Source organism: Seriola aureovittata, chromosome 13, assembly GCF_021018895.1.
Source record: "Seriola aureovittata isolate HTS-2021-v1 ecotype China chromosome 13, ASM2101889v1, whole genome shotgun sequence".
Taxonomy (NCBI): domain Eukaryota; kingdom Metazoa; phylum Chordata; class Actinopteri; order Carangiformes; family Carangidae; genus Seriola; species Seriola aureovittata.
In genome coordinates, this window is record NC_079376.1 from 10,988,458 (window position 1) to 11,007,439 (window position 18,982).

Genomic DNA, 18,982 nt, shown 5'->3' on the forward strand with positions numbered 1-18,982 from the left:
GAGTCTTTTGAGATTCAACTGTTATGAGACTTCCTGAGCTTCAAAGACTTCCAAACCAGACTTGACAGCTCATTTCATGCAACTACTGCATTTTTATGACACTGTAAGCAATTTTCACGACAGAGGCATTACAGCTTTGTTATGTAAATACAGTACATGTGGGTGAACAAAAAAAGAACAGTAAACGGTGTATTCAAGATTATTTTAATATTATTAATATGTATACTTTAGGCTTTAGAAATATAACTATCAATGACAAAACTTCCACTGGAGTAATGGTAGTTTGCTTAGGCCCCCATCAGATCAATTAATTACAATATACACATTATGATACAGAGCAGATTTGAATCTGAAATAATATTAAAATAAATGCTCAATAGATAAAGGTTTTAATAGTTTTTTATCATTTTCTTCACCTACTGTATTAGCCATCTGTGAGTTCTGAGCACACCCAAAAATGTAAAGCCATTTTTCTTCTAATAAACTAATTTAAGTGCAAACAATTTTTTCTTTAAAAAGACTATGATTGCAGCATCAAGCTTTATAGATTCAGATTTCAAGACTGAGGATGTTAAAGCCGAGTGTAACAAGGCAGTCCTCAACCCTCTTTTTTTGTTCCATTAGAGTAGTTATAAAAACAAACAACAAAATAACTAACAAAATCAGTGCAAAGTCGTCGATGGGGAGATTCTACTCAAGAAAAGACAGAAGTGGAGGGTGAATGTGGATGGAAGCAAAATTTTCAGATGCTCACGCACTTGATCATAAAAGAATAGTTCACTCAAAATTCATGTTTTAGTCAGTAACCCTGAGCCATGACTGGGCTACATCACAAGGTTAAAAAAGGGGTATACACAAATTTTGAAAATTAAATGAACTATCCCTTAAATCTCAAGCCACAGTTGTCTGGTTTGCATCTAACAAAGCCAAGCCTTAATTCCAGAGGGGACAACAGTCTGATGAGATTTGACATGAAAGAAAGATTTTTTAAAAATCTAAAATGTGTTAAAACTCCAGAGAACAATAGTACATTAGCGCAATAGTCCACAAATGCACCACACCTTTTCTTGCTTCATTCCTCCTCTACGTCAAGTGAGTGATAAACAAAAACAAAAGAAAAGCCATAAACAAAATTGGGAAGGAGGAGGGGTATAAAAGAAAAGGAAAACTTGCAATGCTTGCAGGGTGAAGAGCAGCATCAGACTCTGGGTTGCAGGGTTCTTTAGCAGCAGAAATATTGTGGCTATACTACTGTTCCACTGGGAGAGCTGGCTTGGTTTTGGGATGACAATAAACCCTGGAAAAAGGAAAACAAGGAGATTTGCATTGGGAAAGTTCACATACTGTAGCAAAAAAAACAAGCAACAAATAGCTCATTAAAAATTACCCTCTAGCTTCCTCTTTCCATATCCCGGTCCCCTGCACTTAATTAAAAGGCTGTGCGCAGCAGTCAAAGTGGATGCCGAGTGTACAGTGTGAGACTAATGCCGTCTTTGAGAGGTTTGCTTGATCAAGGCACTTCAAATGTACATGACCAGACCATTGACTTATTTTTCAGCCTCTTAATCTGACCTTTGAGAGCATTTTCAAGGGCAAACTAAATCAATTATTAGATTTTTATTGCCTTTCTGTAGGTATAATAAGGTCTGTTCCAACTCTTCCCTATTATAAAATACTCATCACGCCTTCCCCAAGACTGACCTCAACCACTGCATTTTCTGCTTCACCACTTGTTTAAATATCAAGTGGTTTGTATAAATCATAATCTATACCCACTACAGGCTGTGGTAAACTTTTTCCACTGCCCCAAGCTGAGTATTCAATTACTTTTGCATCTTATTTGTTCCATTTTCTTGCAGAGAAGCAATTAGAAGCAATACTTTGGTTAGACATTCCCATAAATCACCCATAGTAACCCTTACAAGACAGTACCCCCATATATTATTATTGGACAAAAGGTATAAACAGTCAAATGTCTGTACTGGTTAGTGGTTAAAAGTAACGGTCCCATTGGACTAACTAGCCTTCAAACTGCTGGTTGTGTTCAAAATGCAGACTTACATGTGCCTCGTTCTGGCAAAAGCTCTCAAAACACAGACAAAGGCAAAGTATACAAGGGTGTATACACATATTAAGCTGTAAGCATGTAAGAGACTGCAGAGACTCTTTGGGCAAAGTGGCCATTTGCATAAAAGCTGAGAAGTGAGTGTGTATGCAGATGACTTCTTGGCTATGCTGCTATGCATTGTGGAATGATTATGATGAACCAATGAAAACACTTCATATGGATTAAAATCCCCCCTTCCCTCACAGGTCTACACAGGAAATCCTCCTTATCAGAATGTATTATATAACCACACTGTAATTCTGTCATAGCATTGGTTATATTTGAAACTTAAGCATACTAGGTCTTTCATTGTAAAGCAGATGTACATTAAACAAAGTCTGATATGTTATTTGCCTTCCTGCAGAGACCGACAGTCTGACTATAAAATCTAAAAATGTTATTCCAAATGTCCATAGGTTATTTTAAGCTTTCAGAACATGTGTTGATTTTTAGTTACAGCCCATCAACTGATTTTAGGACAGCTAATGATCGACAAACAATATTATCACTTATAATTCCCCCACATTTCCTACATTAAAAAGAACTTACCACTTTGCCTGGCCTCGCCCATGTGCAAATAAATCCCTCCTGACAAGCAGTCACTAAACAGTCCTCTAAAAATATGAGTACAGTCAGTCTCTCGTGTGCTATCTTTTTACAGATGAGGGGCTCAAGGAGGGGCACATCCTCCATGCGCGGGCACAGCAGAGTGCCCAGAGTCTTAGCAGGGTCTGTTTTGGTTTTTGTCAGCAGGTTGAGCTTGTCGCTGCTCTTACTGCTGATGTGACCCATGCTGTGGTTGCGTTTGTGGTCCTTCTCGTGGTGGCGCTCCTTCCTATCATGGAGTGACAGTGTGGCAAACTTACTCACACCTGTGGCGATGGCACTGTCCATAATTCCACTGCCGATTCCACCACCGCTGCCAGCCTTGTTGGCATTGTTTGCCGTTGTTGTGGTGCTGGCTGAATGCGGTAGGCTGTTGGAGCGTGGTAATGTGGTCGAGAGGGAGTTAATGCCAGGAGTATTGGCACCACTGTTGTTTCCGTTAGTAGTGTTACTAGAGGTGTTAGTGATTATTGTAGCACCCGCAGGGGGGCTCGTAGCATTCATCACGTTAGTGTGCGTCCGTGTCCGTGAGAGTGGAAGATGCGGGAAAAGGATATCCTCAGTGAGGTCCCATAGGCACAGTTGAGTGTCCTGGCCCACTGAGCCAAACCGGTATGTCACACTAACAGGCCGGCTGTCCGTGGAGTTGCGCTTGGAGAGTCGAGACTGTGTACTGTTGGCCCGGTCTCGTCCAAAATGGATCATCTGATCCTGGAAGTCCTCGTCGCTGCCACTGAACTCCATTGGGTCACTTTCTTCCACGCTGGTGGTGTAATGATCAAATGCCACCACACTCACCCATGACTTGTGCCCATGACCTCGGGCAATGACTCTGCAGTCCAAGAAGGACCACACAGTCACTAGATCGTCCTCTCCACCAGCAACTATGTACTTTCCATCAGGACTCCAGCACACACACAACAAGCCACCAAAGTAACTCTTCATGGTGCCATGAAGCTCAACAGCATCAAAGTTGAACACCCGCAGGAAACCGTCTTGGCTTACACAGGCTAGGAACTTTCCATCTGGGGAGAAGGCAAACTCATTCAGAGCCCCCTCACCCACTGTCCATTTAAGGAGAGGGTTCCTCGTGGATTTACTCTTACATGTGTGTACAGAGTAGTTCTCTCCCTGTTTGAGCAGCTGGTAGTGTGGTGCTGTGGTGCCACAAGTATGCTCCACGTTGTACAGGTACATATTCCCACTGGCATGAGAGACCAGAAACAGGCTCTCAGAGCCTGGCACCCATTTCACACATGTTACTCTGGACTTGTCTATTAGTCTCTGTCAGGAAAGACGGAAGGTTGAGATTTGAGAGACAGACAGGGAGGGAGAGAGTGGAGAGAGAAAGGGGGTGGGGACAATGTCAGTACAGTATCATCAGGAAATACTTACAATTTCACAAAGAATGCTCTGTTAAAGTCTTAGGCCACTTGGTAATATTTAATTTAAAGGTGCTGAGCAGGGAAAACGCAAAAAGTACCATGAAGAATAAGACAGGGTATGGGAAATCCTTTGAACACTCTTAACTTTTTGCCATTCATACAACTGAATTTAAACAGCACAGTACACGTAATTGTGAAAATTCACTGCCTCTCCTAATTTTTCCTTTACTGACCAGCACCTGCTACTTGTGGAAAACGTTGCACACAAAACTCTTCCAATCTACTGCCTATCTATCATAGACCTACCTCTTCATTGAAGAGCTTGCTTGTCTCCTTCTTGATGGGGTCAATGAGCTGTACCTGTCCTGCAGAGAAACCCACCAGCAAGGACACACTCTCTGCCGTAGCTGTGAGGTGGTTGAAGTCATGACAGGTGGGCTGCGTTCCCTTGTAGATGCGCTTGTCTATGGGCTTGCTCAGGTCAGCAGCCTGATGAGAGAAAGCATGAACACACATGTGGTGAGTGCAGTAATATTTCAATATCTAAAAAGAGTTTTTGTACTTTGTCACATGACACAAACTGTCAGTAATAAACCATTGGAGCTGACTGTGCAGTCATATTGTTTTTTTTCTTGTACTTTATCTCAAAACACACCACCACTGAATTTAGAGGAGCTGAGGTGGTCATGTTGATTCCACTGATAAAGAAGACCTTCATAGATCAAGTGTCTTGTAACCAAAGTGAACACGCAGTGACATCTGAACTCAAAATAGCACTGCGTGATTTTTAGCTACATATCAGATAGCTGTCACTGAGCAAAAATGAGGACTTACTTAAGTATAAGTAGGTATACTTAAGTATAGATGTACACCTTTTCACTCTTGGTGGGTAGATGCTTACCATTGCACTGTATGATGAAAAGTTTCTTTTTTGTCAGGTAAACAGTATTTTACAGCTGTGAACAAGAAACCCCAAGCATATACTAACCGTTCCATTGTTACTGATTTATAGTTTACACTACTGGCAGAATGGAAAATTCTTTGAGTGTAAGATGATGACTCAGTGGCTCCTCTAGAACCTTTAGATGTGATATTGAGTTGTTTATGACCCGTCTCAGACACAAAATGTCAAATCAAGTCACAAAAGTAGTTTAAATCAAGGGTCGGGTCAAAAACACTGATCATAATAGCATGCATTGTATTAGGTATTATTTTAGTGATTGGCATTACCACCAAAACTGGTACATAATAAGTTTATGTCAACAGTAGTAAGAAGCGAGGTTACGGATATACACACAAAAGAAATGATAAGGTCATCGTGAGCAGCTAAATTTGTCAACTGCTGACTGTAATACACAGGACAGTCTTACTAAATTTTGTACTTTAAACCTGTAGCTATGTATCTGCTCCAGCAAAACTTTACCAGAGAAATTAAATGACCAATATTTTTAAGCTGTAACTCATCAATGGGACAAATAATCAATAAGATGATGTATTGTGAATGTAATCTTGTGATGTGATTTTGATACACTGAAAACAAATATCAATGTCTTTATCAGGCATGTGACTAATTTGCTTGTACCATTATAACTCGCCATTTCCTGTCAAACTTAAATTGTGAAGATTAACAAGCCTAGAATTCCTGTTAGTTTTGTCTTTTACTACAAATAATCATACAATTCTTCTAATTTGTGGTAGTCCAGCCAGCCTATTGCTGATTTACACTTGAAATTACACACATGACAAGGACATGATTCTGTGTGGATATTTAAAAGGCTATGACACATCACTTCAAGTTAGCAGTCAGCTGCTTTCAATCAACCTGTGATGTCCAGTCAGCTGAATCCATGTTAATGGCTTACTTGTTAGTGACTCAACATCTACACAGACCACAGAAATATACTGTAATGGAATAGATCCTTCATGAATGCTTATAACCTGTAAAATACAGAGCATTTCCCTACAAGCAGAACAAGTCAGCTTAGTTTGATCAAGTCATAGATTTTGTCCAGACACATCCCAATGCCAAGAGTTGAGTGTTATTACACAGAAGGATGACGGCAGCAGTTAGCTTGCTAGCCGAATGACCGTTCATACACTGAATCGGCATTACTGCGATGTGTTCACACCTGTCAGTCAAAGGGCGTCGACAGGTGTTGTGGGTGGTAACGTAGAACTGTCACTATTCACCGTTACAGCAAAGATTTCAACCATGACAACTTAAATAACATCAAAAGGATAACTTCACCCTAATGATCGTAAAACCAGCCTGACGAAACCGACGATACCATAAAACTAAAATAGTGTCACAGACTGGGGACGGAATTTAGCCCCTGGCCTTGGTGTAGCTGCTGGCTTGCTAGTGTTAGCCAGTCGCATTGGCTAGCTAACTAGAAGGCTAGCTTCATCATAGCTCCAAGCTAACTAGCTGCCAGCTAATTTGAAAGTCAAGCACCTGCCAGTTATTTAATACAGCCAATGTAAGCCTGATGTTCAGCAACAGCTCAAATGGTAGTGATGTATTTTAACATGCCGTATCACGAATTTCCGTTGACATTAGCCCCGCTAGCACGCTACCTTTCTAACGCCTTTGTAGATGTAGAAGTAGAGCTCACGGCCCACATTGAAACAGATCCTGTCGCCGTTGCCCGACTGGTCGTTGACGTTCACGAAGGAGACCTTGACGGGGTTGGAGCCTTGCGAGTTGAAAGGCACCCTGTTGGGACGGCTGTATTCGGAGTGAGTGAGGAGTTTGTAGACACCTTCCCGAGTAGTGAACTGAGTTTTAATTTCGTTCATCTCCTTCCCTCCTCCCTCCGCCGCCATCTTTGAAATTAACATTCATCCCTTTCCCCCAGGCCGGATCTTACGCACGGAGGGGAGCGGGCCACGGAGCGGGCTACTACTCTCCCGTTCCCCCCAACGGTTTACCGGGGAACTGGTGGAGGAGGTTACGTACTGTAGCTGCTTTAGAATAAGTTGTTATTATAACATTATCTACTTTAACTATATGTAACAGATATTTATTTTGGAAACATAAACTAGTACAACAGGACACCCTAACTTAGATTTTACATCGGTGGCATAGGTTAGATATATCAACTAAACCTTTCTCAGCTTTTTATGATTTTAAAACTCTATTACAGGGTTAAGAAAATGTTTGTAAAAAACACTGTCTTTGATTAAATAACAGAAAAGCTGAATTAGGCAACAAAAATAACATTTTGGACAAACAAGGATGTCAATTAGCAGCAACCAGGACAATAAGAGTTTTATTTTGAAAAAAACAAACACCGGACGTATTATTTTGTTAAAATGTTCAAACTATTAGCGTTTTTGAACTCGTGTCAGCGCTGTGTACCGTGCCCACGCTGCTTACCTGCGACCACACTTGCTCGCATCATATTAAAGCCACCTGCTACTTACCAGTTCATTAATCTGCAAGTTCGCTACACAGCAACATTATTTCAGTATTTTACTTCTTTGTGGTCCAGAGAAGTTACAGGCGCCAAATGTCATGGCATGTAGAAGAAGACGACAACGCTCACTTCCAGGTAGGTATCAGTATTCTTTTATTTAACATTGTGTAACATGGGCTAGACGATTGATTTAACTAGTATTTTTGTACTGCATGGCTTTACGTTCTAATTTTATTTAATACCTTATACCTAATATTTTGCAACAGAAAATTCAGTTGTATGTGTTTTGGTGTATTTTTGAATGTCATTAGATGCATAATTATTGCACTTCAAATTAATGTTTTGTTTTTTTTTCCATTTTAGGTCACAGTGAGAGACATATACCCAACAACGTGGACCAACTTGCTTTCAAATACATGGTGAGATGAGTTAAGTACATTAAATCATCATATTTGAGAATGATCAGGTCTTTTATTCTCTGAAAAAGTTGTAAATCACTTGCATTTAATCTCTATCTTGCTTTGACATATAAATGTGGACTTGAGTGACCGGTGTTTTCTGTCAGGAGATGTGTAAAATGGAGTCCAGCACTGATAGTGACTCAGAAATCAGTCCAAGATGGTCGGACACCAGCACTATGGTATTGCTTTTGTACAAACTTTGTACACACAATGACACAATAAGTACAAGTGGAGTGACAATATTTATATGGTATAAGTATATATTAAATGGCTTTAAAAAAAAGTTAAACCTAATACCAGATATAGAACATTGTCCATTGTATTTCAGCACCAATTTAGTTTTGAAATGGGATCAAATTTCATTTCTTCCCCAGAAACTTGCCCTATATACTCATTATCTGACTTCCAGCGTGCATTGAGCTTTTTAATTTAAAAATGAATTACTGTCTTGTCGAAGCAAAAATCACTGAATTCCTCATGGAACAGGGATGTGTGAGCAGCGCACCAGAGTGTGGGACATTGCGTCGGACACTGTCACTGAAGCCTGCAGCAAGGCATGGTTGTTATTCTTTGGTAAGCAGTCTGCATTCATTAATTTATCAATTTTTGGCACAAACATATCCTGTTCTTCTAAGTGTTTGTGAATGAATAAATAATTACAATTTCACTGTAGTTTATGGACCCGTATGATGGGAGCTCTGAAGATTCGGACGACTCAAACATCGATTTTGGTGTCTCCAGGCGAACAAGGCACCAGGGACAAGGAGGAGGGGGATGTCGGTTTACGGGCCGGAGCAGGAGATTCATTCTTCATAACCCTGCTTCTGTTGCTCTCAGAGAAGTGATGAAAAATGGGATGAGAGATCCTGTAACAGAGCAGCAACATCTTTTGGATCTCCCGATGAAATGTGGGAGTGATTCTGAGCTCTGGGTCTGTGAGCTTGACACTCTGCCCTCCCACAGTGACAAGGACAGTTGTAGAGATCTTACAGCAGAAATGGCAAATGATTCAACAATGCATCCCCAAACCATGGATATCGAATTGCAGCTTGATGATTCAGGCTTGCACGCCACAAGATCTTCTACATCTCACACATCTGGACCTCTCACCCCAGTGGGAGGGAGCTCGTCCTGGATGCTGGATAGCTCTACTGAGAGATCCCCCAGCCCATGTAACCTCAGATCTCTTTACAAGAGAAAGCTGGGGCTCCCTGGAGCAGAAGTGGTGGAACTGGCGCAAAGAAAGAGGCAGTGTGTCGTCAACATGGAGGACAAACAAGAGGCAGGGGACTCTGCATCTGAACCATGTTAGAGCCTTTATGACCATGGACTGTCAGAATGAAATACTGTAAATAGTTACTTTATGCACTTTGGTTTATTTTTCTACCTCCAGTAATTTTGAATGTCTCACAGGTGTCACACATTGTGCTGATTGCCTCTTTTTGAGCAATAATGATTTTTGTTTTGTTGGGAGGAATTACCCTAGTAACCTGGCCTCCATGGTAAAACAATGTACAACCTATGCACTGGCAATGAAGAAACTATACATTTTTCTAATAAAAGCAAAACCATATGAAAGAAAAAATGATGCAGCTTTTTTTGGGTTGAAATTGTTAAATAAGTATCTAGCACTGCACTGGATAGTAAAGTTTCAGTCTGATTTTAAGATGGCATTCAGCAACTACATCTCTGAATTTTAGTCACAGGTGCCCATTTTAAAATCAAAATTTTGTTCAATTGACAAGCTGTTCAAATGTACTTTCTACAAAGCAAACCAATCTAAATGAGCATAAAATAGTTAGATATAAGTATTAACCAGTTTCAGTCATTATTTTTAAGCCATTCCTGTCGCTTTTGCTTTATGATTGGGGTTGTCTTACTGGAAAATAAATCTTCAGTTATCATACAGACTGCAGTGCTGTAGATTTATAGGCCATGTAAATTCCCTCTTGGAAATCAATGTAGTACCTATATTTCAAAAGACATTACTTAGACTAACTTAATTTTCTTCAGTCTTGATGGTGTCAACGGTATCCCGGTTTTTCCATGTTTGCTGTAGACAAGACCTTAAACCTTAAACCCGTTCACAAGCCTTGAGAAAATTCCTCATTCGTCTATTCCTCAGTAGCTTGCAGTTATGTAGTTTCATTTACTCCTACGTTTAAGGTTTATCCTTCCAACCATCAGGTGGGAGCACCACACACCTTTATCTAGTCTGTGAAAATCTAGTATACGAAAATATTTGGCTATATTCTCTGCAATACTGTTCAATATAAGTTTCCTGACCATAATTTAATTTATAGAAGCTAAGATTGGCATTCTCATCAGAAGTTTCTTGAACAGTGACAAATAATCTATTCTCACCAAAATGGCTTCAGACATATTTCAATTAAGACAGACTTTCCTTGTCCATCATGTCAGTTTCGTTTAGTATAAGAACAACTATTAACATTATCCTCTCTTCTTTGATTTCGTCAGTAAATTTGTAATTGACTTTGAAGTTATTCTCAAGAAGTCTTTGGTAGTAACACCGTGATTGAGAGAACATGGACACAGTATGAAAATAGTCTCAAAATGAAATAAATCTGAGGATCGGGTAATTGGGATATTTAGTGTGGTTGACCTGAGGGGTATGCAAACCTAAACTCCACTCTTGTTAATTAAAAAGGGGACAGTAAATACCATGTATGATACTGACTTTAAATCAAACATTTACTAGTACACAAAGACCACTCTGAAGTCATTAATGCAGTGCATCATCTTCATCCTTCCAACAGGCTTTATTCAATCTAAAAACATACAGGATCTTTCATAAAAACATGTTTTCCCTTCAACTTTCCTTTTCCACATTTCATTTTCTCATTTACCATCTGACAACATCCCCTCGACCTTCTAAGACACTTTCCAAAAACACTAAGAATGTGTACATTACTGTTCCACAAATGTCTCTAACTATGTTTTATACTGGAATGCAACAGGTTACATACTACTTTTTAAAATGGTGGTTAATAGGTAATGAATGTGAGAGATTAAGTGTGGTTTAACCATCAAGACTCTCTGGTCTTAAGGAATGACTTGTTTCATTTACTCGGTGCACAGGATAGCGACTCCACGCTCATAGAAGCTATGTGGATCTTCCTTGGTGGCAATATCAAAGTCAACAGTGAAAATGAGGTCAGACCTGGTGAAGTTCAGGTAAACGGGCAGAGTGACCTGTAGTGGGAAGAAGAAAATAAGATGAAGACAGCAAAACCAAAACTAAACTTCATGGATGTACAGTTGTGTATCCATATCCATACCATGTGTCTCTTCTCAGAGTTGCCTTGCTTGATCCAGCGGAGCTGAGTCAGAGGCAGCTCAGTGGAGATGGTGGTGGACAGAGACAGCTTGTTGTTGGCACAAGTAGCTCCCTGCAGTTTCAGACCTGGGAGAAACAGTGAGCAAGTTTGACATTAGAAATCTTGAAACTAAATTTTACAGTATATTCCATTATATTAGAACTCAATTAGCATTTGGCAACAACTGGATTTATATTTTTCTGTTAAGCGAGTAACTGCCACACTCATGATTAGGCAGCTATAGTATAAATGGGAGCTTTCTTTTCTTTAGATTTAAAGGTATTCAAAATGGACAATTTTCAGTTCTTGTATTCCAATGGCGACTTCTTTAACAGCTGTTTTACTGTATTTTTTGGACTCTACTTGTCTGACCTTTGATGCCAAAGCTGCAGGCGTCCAGTGTGGCGCCCTGGGCACTGGTGACATTGACCTCCAGACACAGCTCTTCTAGAGACCAGCTGTTAGCCTGAGCCACATACTGGCGCGTTGCAGTGATGTAAGCCTCTGGTACAAACAGGCTGCCGAGGCACACGTGGATGTTCTTGTGAAGTGGAGACAGAGAGGGAGAAGAGGGACATAATAGTACTATGAGTGCCCTGGTTAATTTTTGAGGAATCCATCATACTATTTCAGACGCACAGGTTGTTTGATGCTGTACACAAACAGCTAACCAAAACTACCTTCAGTTCCTTTGCACCCCCACTGGCAGCTCCCTGGGAGATGTTCTGCAGCTGTTTGATCCTCTCACTGAAGTCTGCCACCCACTGGATCACAGTCATGGAGACTGGGACTGTGTACCGACACCAGCTGCGAGGGAGGATGCCTGCACAGACAGATGTATACCGTAGTTACTTATACACTCAAAGTATAATCTTTTCAATGACTTCTTGCTGGTCAAAACAGACAATAAAGAATTAAGTGTGTAGTGATTTCCATCTATTAATTTATTCGTCCTCAAACAAGTAAGCTAAACCTATACAAAACAAACAAAATCAGAGTGAAAAACAAAAGATTTTACCTTTAACAAGGTCACTGATGAGTGTGCGCAGGTCGTTGGTCTGCTTCTTCTTGCCCTCACACACTTGCACCACATCGGACAGATCCTGGCGGACCTCCTGCAGCATCTTGCCGCCCATCTTCACCTCACGCTCAAAGAACCTGAACAGTGGGTCCTGGTGGTTGTGTGTTGGGATGAAGAAGATATTAAATCAAATGCAGAAGCTTGGCAGATGCATCAGTGATACACAGGAGAGCAAGTACGTATTCATCTACTGAAACTTAAATGTTTTTACTTCTTTTCATTTTACCTCGTTACCTCTCGAGTCAAGCACAATAATTTTACACATAACATAAAGGGTGTTGTGCAGCTTCTTGTAGGGAACACACATTATTTTAGGTTTGTCTCCTGAAGTCTGCTTGTCAACCACCTTTCCTCTTATTTCTGCCATTACCTTGATGTTCTCCACTGTGCGTTTGAGTGGATTGACTGTTTGAGGCATGAGCTGCAGCCAGTTGCAGGCAGTAGTGTGAAGGGTCCTCATCCAGGCCGGCTGGGCATCAGATGTGGATGAAGCACGCTCCTTCTTCTCCGTCTCATAGGCAAGGTCATCCTCATCCTCCAACATCTGCATTTTCAGCATCTTACCCATCATGTCAATGCCTGCGCAGCCCGGCAGAGGGAGCGAGTGAGCGGGGAGGGAGGGAAGTGGGGGAGAAGTGGAAAACAAGGCCATGGTGGCAGGTGGGGAGGAGAAGAAATTAATAGTGGAACAAAGAAACAAATAGCTTACCTCAAGGATGCTTTCATAAAAGCTTTGTTTTAACACAAAGGAATTTGTGGCAGACAGACAAACAAATTAGGACTACACTGGGTAGGACGAAAGACACACAGGGCTTAAGGCAACATTTCCATCAAACGTAGCCATTCAACACAGTTCCAAAATGGATAAATTAACCACATTCTTGACGGACTGGACCTGTAAAAGAAATGAATGCAACAAATGTAGGGTGTCGGGTTTTAGGAGAAACTAAGGGATGGGAGTGAGGATGAAAAGGAGAGGGAGTGTGGAGGGTGGTCCAAGGGGTAGATGCTTCAGGCACTGGGATTGTGGGAGTTTGGTAGAGTTGTCGAAAGCAATCTGACAAAACAGGGAGGGATATCATGGGGAGCAAAAAGGATCGGGGAGCTGTGTGGTTGTTTTGAATCCTGATCTGAGGGCAGGGTGGGGATAATATCTCAGCAAAGCGACATGATGGCTGTGAAATACAGCTGCTGGAGGGTGAGGTGACACACACCCATCCTTTAGGCAGAGCACCTTTTAAAGTACGATGGCTATGAACCACAGCTAGGCTATTACTACTGAGACTAAAACTAGGGGCTACTTCTGAAACCATAGAAAACTAAGTGCTAAAGTGAACTGATGAGAAGATGAGAGATTAGCAGGCGTATCCTTAACACATTTTTTGCCACCACACACAGTATTCTGCCCAAAGCAGGTGCAAAAATATGAGCTCTCGACCACTCCACTGCACTGGGACACCCTGTCAAAGTAAGAGTTAAGACACTAGAATAGAGAGAGAGATGGTTAATGATTGGTCCTGTGAATACATGACATCTGAACAGACAGAATGAGACAGAAGAATCAGGATGTGCTGTGTTCCCGTTGCTGTGACAAAACACAACAGAGTACAGATGATGAAGACGACCGGTTGCAGCATACCCTGAGTGGTGAGCAGGACCTTCTCAGCATTGCTAGGCAACCCGAGCCAAGATGGAGTTTGAGTGTCGGGAAGCATCTCTACCCAGTGCATGAACTCCTCACGCCTGTAACAAATGCAAATTACGAGCATACTTTACTGGTTGAGGTCATCAGGAGCAGTGTCTTTCAGTATTCAACACCGTAGGAATGGTTATAATTGTAAAAACCTGCCACCACTGACCGAATGCCGTCAGGCATCTTGATGTCCTTGTGTCCGTCAACCTTGAGGGCCAGTTTGAACTCGCTGTCGAAGCTTCCTTTGGTGAAGATGCGATCCAGGAAGGTGATGAGCAGACGCTGATCAAACTCATTGTCGATGCGGCCGCCATAGATGGACTGGGCCATCAGGGTTTTCAGAGCTGCCCAGGGGATCTTGTCTGGTGCAATGTTTTGACGACCCTGTGTGGTTGTGTGCAGAGAAGCAAAGTGTGACAAGGTTGTCATATTTTTAATACATAGTCAAAACTAATACTTCAGTAATCTATCTGATAAATTTAGTAGATCTGGTAGTGAGAACTGTATAAATTATTAATTCTTATTCTGACACATTAAAAGCAGTGTATATTACTTCTTCAATATTCTACAACCTTAGCAGTGTCATCCAGCCAGGTGTCAACGGTGTCACAGGCAGAGCGGAGGTCAGACTCTCCAAACTCGTATTTCTTGGACCATCCCAGCGGTGCATAGCGCAGACGCTCCTGAATAACTGCATGGAACCAAGCGAGCAGGAAGTAGAGACGAGCACGCTCGTTGGGAGCCTGTAGAAAGTAAGTAGATAGTAGATGTAAACGTTGAGTAAGCATACAGATGGTTAATGATTCATCTTCTTAAGTGTATGTTGGTGAACCTGATCTCAAGTCACCTTGCACATGCGAGCCACAGGGATGCTGCTGAAGGTCCTGAGCATGTTGGCCTTGACACCAGGAGGAGGCTCAAACACAAAGATTCGACCGGCACGAAGCAGATTCACTGGTACCTGGCAGGAAAGCACAGTACTGAGACTTTTACAAGGGTAAAAGAACAGGAACTTTGGGAACTAGAGATGAGAATTATTTCATAGCTGTGCTGTCACTGAACTCTTCAATTTCAAGATTATTAAGTTTTTGAAACATTTTTTATAAGTGATGTTGTTTACCTTGGGGTTGATCTCCATTGTCAGGAAAAGCCTGAAGCTGGCGTGAGGCTGCATGGAGTGGAGCTTCTTCTCCAGCTGCATCAGCCACCCAGGGGCCAGGTGGACGTTCTCCAACATCACCCACCTGCAGGATGAAAACAGTCCGGATAAAGTACAACAACATAAAGTCTTCATTCTCACAAATACACATAAACAACATTACTTACCTGCCAGACTTGACAGCAGTGTTGATATCTCTGTCAGCCTTATTGAAGCCCTCAGCTGAACCTGTGGACAGTGGAAGAACACACGGCGTTACAACATCCTGACTAAAGCCTTTGACTTGGGTAACAACAAAAAACAAAAGTCAAGAGTTATGAGATGATTCCTTCCTTACCAATAGAGATTGAAGTGATTTGTTTGTTCTCCTCAGCAGCCAGATCTCTGACCAGCCCGCTGGCATCATAACCTGGTACAGAGCACATCAACACTGGGGTGCTGGGCTTCACCTACAAACACAAGGAGTAATATGTCAGCAACACATTCAACAGCCTCAACGGCCTGGCAAAAGCAAAGGCCTCTTGAGTGAAAATTATCCAAGAAATATTTGACACTACCTCACTGTCCACGATATTAGCCAGGTCAAGAGGCTGCTCGACAATGTTCATGAAGCTCTCTCCCAGCACCTTTGAGACGAAAATGTGCGACATGGCCAACAGACGGTCGGGGCGGAAGGCCTGAATCAGCAACAGCTGATGCACTGCCTGGCCAATAGGAGCTGAGCAGGAAGTGATGAAGAATGTTGGTTAGTAATATATATATTCATTAAAGTATTACATTTCACACTTGCCTCCTGCATCATTTTCAAAATATGATGAGTATATATACACTCACTGGACTGCTTCTCCTCTGACCACAGGTAAGGAACAGCCAGATCTGGAGTGTTGCTCTCAATCCACATGAAGAATTGCTGAAGCAACAAAACAAAGCGATAATGATCACTGATACAGTTCATATTCGGCCTGTTAGCACTTACAGAATCTGAGTACACTAAGAATCTGACAGTACCTGTTAATAAACTAAAGGTACTCACCTCATCAGCTTCAACTTTGGCCACCAGGTCTTTGAATGCTGGCAGGCAGCTGAGACGGACCATGGCCTCACTCTGTTCAGTGGTCAGACCTTTCACCTTGGGCAGTGACATGCCCTTCAGAACAATCTCTTTACCACGCAGGAAGTGCTGGAACTCCGCATCATATGAGGGCTCACTGGAAAGAGAAAGATTCAAAATGGTTCAAATGGTTGTACAGGTTGATGCTAACTGGAAACACTGTTTTATGTAGAACTACAGCTTGAACTAGATAATAGATTTTGCAGTAGTTTTGGTTTAATATCGGCATCTTACCTGGTCATGCCCTTCAGACTAATCTTAGCCAGCAGCATGGAAAAGGTAATGTGGTCCTGGTGCAGCATACCTTTAGCTACTCGGTTGAATGCCACCTACAGTCAAGAAAATAAACATGTTATATCTGTTTTGTTCATACCACCAAAGATAATAAGCCTCTTGTTTTCAAAATGTGTTCAAACCTGGAAAAGGTCCTTGGTGATGACAGCGAGTCTCTGTGAATGATCACTTATGTTCTTGAGGTTGGCGTTCTCATACAGCACAGTGTGGTAGGTGTCCAGGAAAAAGTGAAGTGAGTACTGGTACAGGAAGTGCATCTGGAACAAGATTAACAAAAAAAAAATCCATCAATGTTACGGATACATAGTGAGAGCTTTAAGCGGATTGAGTGAATGAACAAGTAAGATGTATCCAGACCTGGTTGAGAGCCTCCATGGTAAAGTAGATGCTGCTGCAGGCAGAAGACAGAGACAGGTACTGCTGTGACACAGCTTCCACCTCAGCCATGACGATATCCGTCTCTTCCACCTTTCTTGTGACCTCGGCTGCCTCCTTCTTCAAGTTCTCCAGTGTGGTGATGATGGTGTCGTCATCAAGGATACGGCCCTTGACCTCATTGAGGGCCTGCAGCAGGGATTTTTCCAGCTGACGCAGACGCAGCTGGAACTCACCTAAAAGAGAGAGGGGGAGAGTCATTGATGGGATTTCTCATTTCACTAAACTCTTTTACCTCCGAGACTTGAGTCTGAATTATCTTGTATCTCTGTCAGTGTTCATCCCCAGCTGTGCCCTGTCAGTGAGTTAGTGCATCTGTCACTTTGTGTCTCACCTTGCAGTTTGAGGAGGTCAGAGCGTTTCTCATCCACATCAGGCCTCTCAGCCTTTAGGACCTCGTTGAGACACTGGCTCTGCAGGCTGCTGCGCGTCACAGTGAAGTTGACAAATGTCACACGAGAACACAAGTCTGGTGGGAACTCGACCTGTAAACACAAGAGGCACCATATAAAAAGTTAACTTTGTGTAATCATTTTAAAGAAGGAAATGCTGTATTCCAGCCTGAGACTAGACTCAGATATATAGCTATTAAAATTACTTAAACACCTGAAAGATAATCTACTCACCGTTGGGTCTCGTGTGGAGAGGAAGATGACAAATGAAGGTGACAGATCGATGTCTTGGTCTCCAAGGGTGATGAGGACACGTCCTCCAGTCCTGCGGACCTCTCTGTTCAGCACTGGGTTTAGGATGGGGTCGTAACTCTCTACATCCTTAAAGGCAAAAAATAAATAAATAAGGTAAATAAACAAATCCATGATAACTCCAAGGGCAGTGGAAAGTGATCACATAGCAAGTGCACAATAAATGACGGCAGTGATAAGCAAGTGCTCTTACCTGGACCAGCAGCGGGTTACCGAAACGCAAAGCACTCTCCAGGTTCTTTCTGAAGGCATCATCCAGGAAACTGGTTCTGGTGATCTTGCGGTCTTTGTACTCATTCATTATGAACTCTGTGGCTTGGCCGGATGGATCAATGATGAGCGGGTACCTAGAAAGTGCAATGGTATAGAATAAATCAATTAGTGCTTAGTATCTTATATCTAAGTTATAAAAACTAAAAACATTTGCAATGCCAGAAAAGACAGATACTGACCTGTTGAACCTGTTGAGCATGATGGCATTCTCAGTACAGAGGTCATCAGCTGGGAGGGAGTTGGCTTGCCAGCGCAGCCTCTCGTCAGCATTGGACAGATACTCAGTTCTGGCAATATCCGTACGGAACTGAGGGAGAAATTTAGGCCAAATTGAGTAATGAACCTGACATTAGATCACAGGAAATGGAAAATATGTGGTGGTGCAATGGTAGTTTATGTGGCAGGTTGTAAAGTGCTCAAAATCTGTGGTTGGTCACATTATAATATGGCTATAAACTAAACTTTGGCACATCTTCTTATGATTATAACAGCCTTTGTGCTTCCTGAGCAATCAACAAATAGGTGTACTTCGATGACCTTTCAATGTCTTGTGTTAACAAGCTTATTAACCATGATGATCAAAAGTGACTTCTGCCATGTGTATCACAGCTTCAAGTACCTGAATGTTGGCCTGCTGCAGGTGGTGAGACCAGGTAGTGAACAGGTTCTGTCTCATCTGTTGTTCGAAGTAGCCAGCATAGGTAATGAATGCTGCAGAGAGCAAACAGTCACCAGCAATGGTGGACATCTGGTTCTTGAAGGTCTCACTGGTCTTCTCCCAACGTTCCCTTTCAGCTGACAAACTCTTCAGTAGGGCTGTGCTGCGGTTCACCTAAGAGGAAAACCAAGAGTTCAGGAATATGCTGCAAGACACTTCAGTTTAAAGTGGGAAAAAAAAAAAAACGATAAAGAGGGA

At 42.0% G+C, this 18,982-nt stretch overlaps 3 protein-coding genes across 4 annotated transcripts in view; 1 reads left to right on the forward strand and 2 right to left on the reverse strand.

Moving 5' to 3' along the window:
• Window positions 1-190: 190 nt before the first annotated feature.
• wdr20a (WD repeat domain 20a) lies at window positions 191-6,997 on the reverse strand. The gene is made up of 4 exons (XM_056393444.1): window positions 6,676-6,997; window positions 4,405-4,587; window positions 2,657-3,997; window positions 191-1,297 (listed from the first exon to the last, which is right to left on the reverse strand). Exons 1-4 carry the CDS (start codon window positions 6,937-6,939, stop codon window positions 1,244-1,246), a joined length of 1,842 nt encoding a protein of 613 aa, XP_056249419.1. The 5' UTR covers window positions 6,940-6,997; the 3' UTR covers window positions 191-1,243.
• LOC130180103 (uncharacterized) lies at window positions 6,953-9,563 on the forward strand. The gene is made up of 6 exons (XM_056393447.1): window positions 6,953-7,048; window positions 7,593-7,652; window positions 7,881-7,936; window positions 8,083-8,157; window positions 8,465-8,551; window positions 8,652-9,563. The coding sequence occupies exons 2-6, from the start codon at window positions 7,616-7,618 to the stop codon at window positions 9,288-9,290; spliced, it is 894 nt and encodes a 297-aa protein (XP_056249422.1). The 5' UTR covers window positions 6,953-7,048; window positions 7,593-7,615; the 3' UTR covers window positions 9,291-9,563.
• Window positions 9,564-10,725: 1,162 nt separating this feature from the next.
• Window positions 10,726-18,982, reverse strand: part of dync1h1 (dynein, cytoplasmic 1, heavy chain 1) — a 28,024-nt gene continuing 19,767 nt past the window's right edge. For both annotated transcript variants that reach the window (XM_056394211.1, XM_056394210.1), the window contains exons 55-78: window positions 18,686-18,898; window positions 18,246-18,373; window positions 17,987-18,140; window positions 17,716-17,862; window positions 17,424-17,574; window positions 17,012-17,265; window positions 16,777-16,911; window positions 16,595-16,689; window positions 16,283-16,457; window positions 16,084-16,159; window positions 15,807-15,967; window positions 15,587-15,698; window positions 15,417-15,477; window positions 15,211-15,334; window positions 14,938-15,051; window positions 14,663-14,833; window positions 14,257-14,474; window positions 14,037-14,140; window positions 12,768-12,976; window positions 12,335-12,488; window positions 11,997-12,139; window positions 11,689-11,857; window positions 11,278-11,402; window positions 10,726-11,191 (exon numbers count right to left, since the gene is read on the reverse strand). In XM_056394211.1, coding sequence (XP_056250186.1) covers window positions 11,063-11,191; window positions 11,278-11,402; window positions 11,689-11,857; window positions 11,997-12,139; window positions 12,335-12,488; window positions 12,768-12,976; window positions 14,037-14,140; window positions 14,257-14,474; window positions 14,663-14,833; window positions 14,938-15,051; window positions 15,211-15,334; window positions 15,417-15,477; window positions 15,587-15,698; window positions 15,807-15,967; window positions 16,084-16,159; window positions 16,283-16,457; window positions 16,595-16,689; window positions 16,777-16,911; window positions 17,012-17,265; window positions 17,424-17,574; window positions 17,716-17,862; window positions 17,987-18,140; window positions 18,246-18,373; window positions 18,686-18,898 — 3,522 coding nt within the window. In that variant the 3' untranslated portion in view covers window positions 10,726-11,062. The remainder of the gene's footprint in view (window positions 11,192-11,277; window positions 11,403-11,688; window positions 11,858-11,996; window positions 12,140-12,334; window positions 12,489-12,767; window positions 12,977-14,036; window positions 14,141-14,256; window positions 14,475-14,662; window positions 14,834-14,937; window positions 15,052-15,210; window positions 15,335-15,416; window positions 15,478-15,586; window positions 15,699-15,806; window positions 15,968-16,083; window positions 16,160-16,282; window positions 16,458-16,594; window positions 16,690-16,776; window positions 16,912-17,011; window positions 17,266-17,423; window positions 17,575-17,715; window positions 17,863-17,986; window positions 18,141-18,245; window positions 18,374-18,685; window positions 18,899-18,982) is intronic.

Coding starts and splice junctions, on each gene's coding strand:
- LOC130180103 (XM_056393447.1), top strand. CDS start 7,616: ATGGCATGTAGAAGAAGACGACAACGCTCACTTCCAG. Junction 7,937..8,082: donor AACTTGCTTTCAAATACATG/GTGAGATGAGTT, acceptor GTTTTCTGTCAG/GAGATGTGTAAAATGGAGTC. Junction 8,158..8,464: donor GGTCGGACACCAGCACTATG/GTATTGCTTTTG, acceptor CTCATGGAACAG/GGATGTGTGAGCAGCGCACC.
- wdr20a (XM_056393444.1), bottom strand. CDS start 6,939: ATGTTAATTTCAAAGATGGCGGCGGAGGGAGGAGGGAAGGAGATGAAC. Junction 4,588..6,675: donor TCTACAAAGGCGTTAGAAAG/GTAGCGTGCTAG, acceptor TTCTCTCATCAG/GCTGCTGACCTGAGCAAGCC. Junction 1,298..2,656: donor GGGCGAGGCCAGGCAAAGTG/GTAAGTTCTTTT, acceptor TCCTTTTTCCAG/GGTTTATTGTCATCCCAAAA.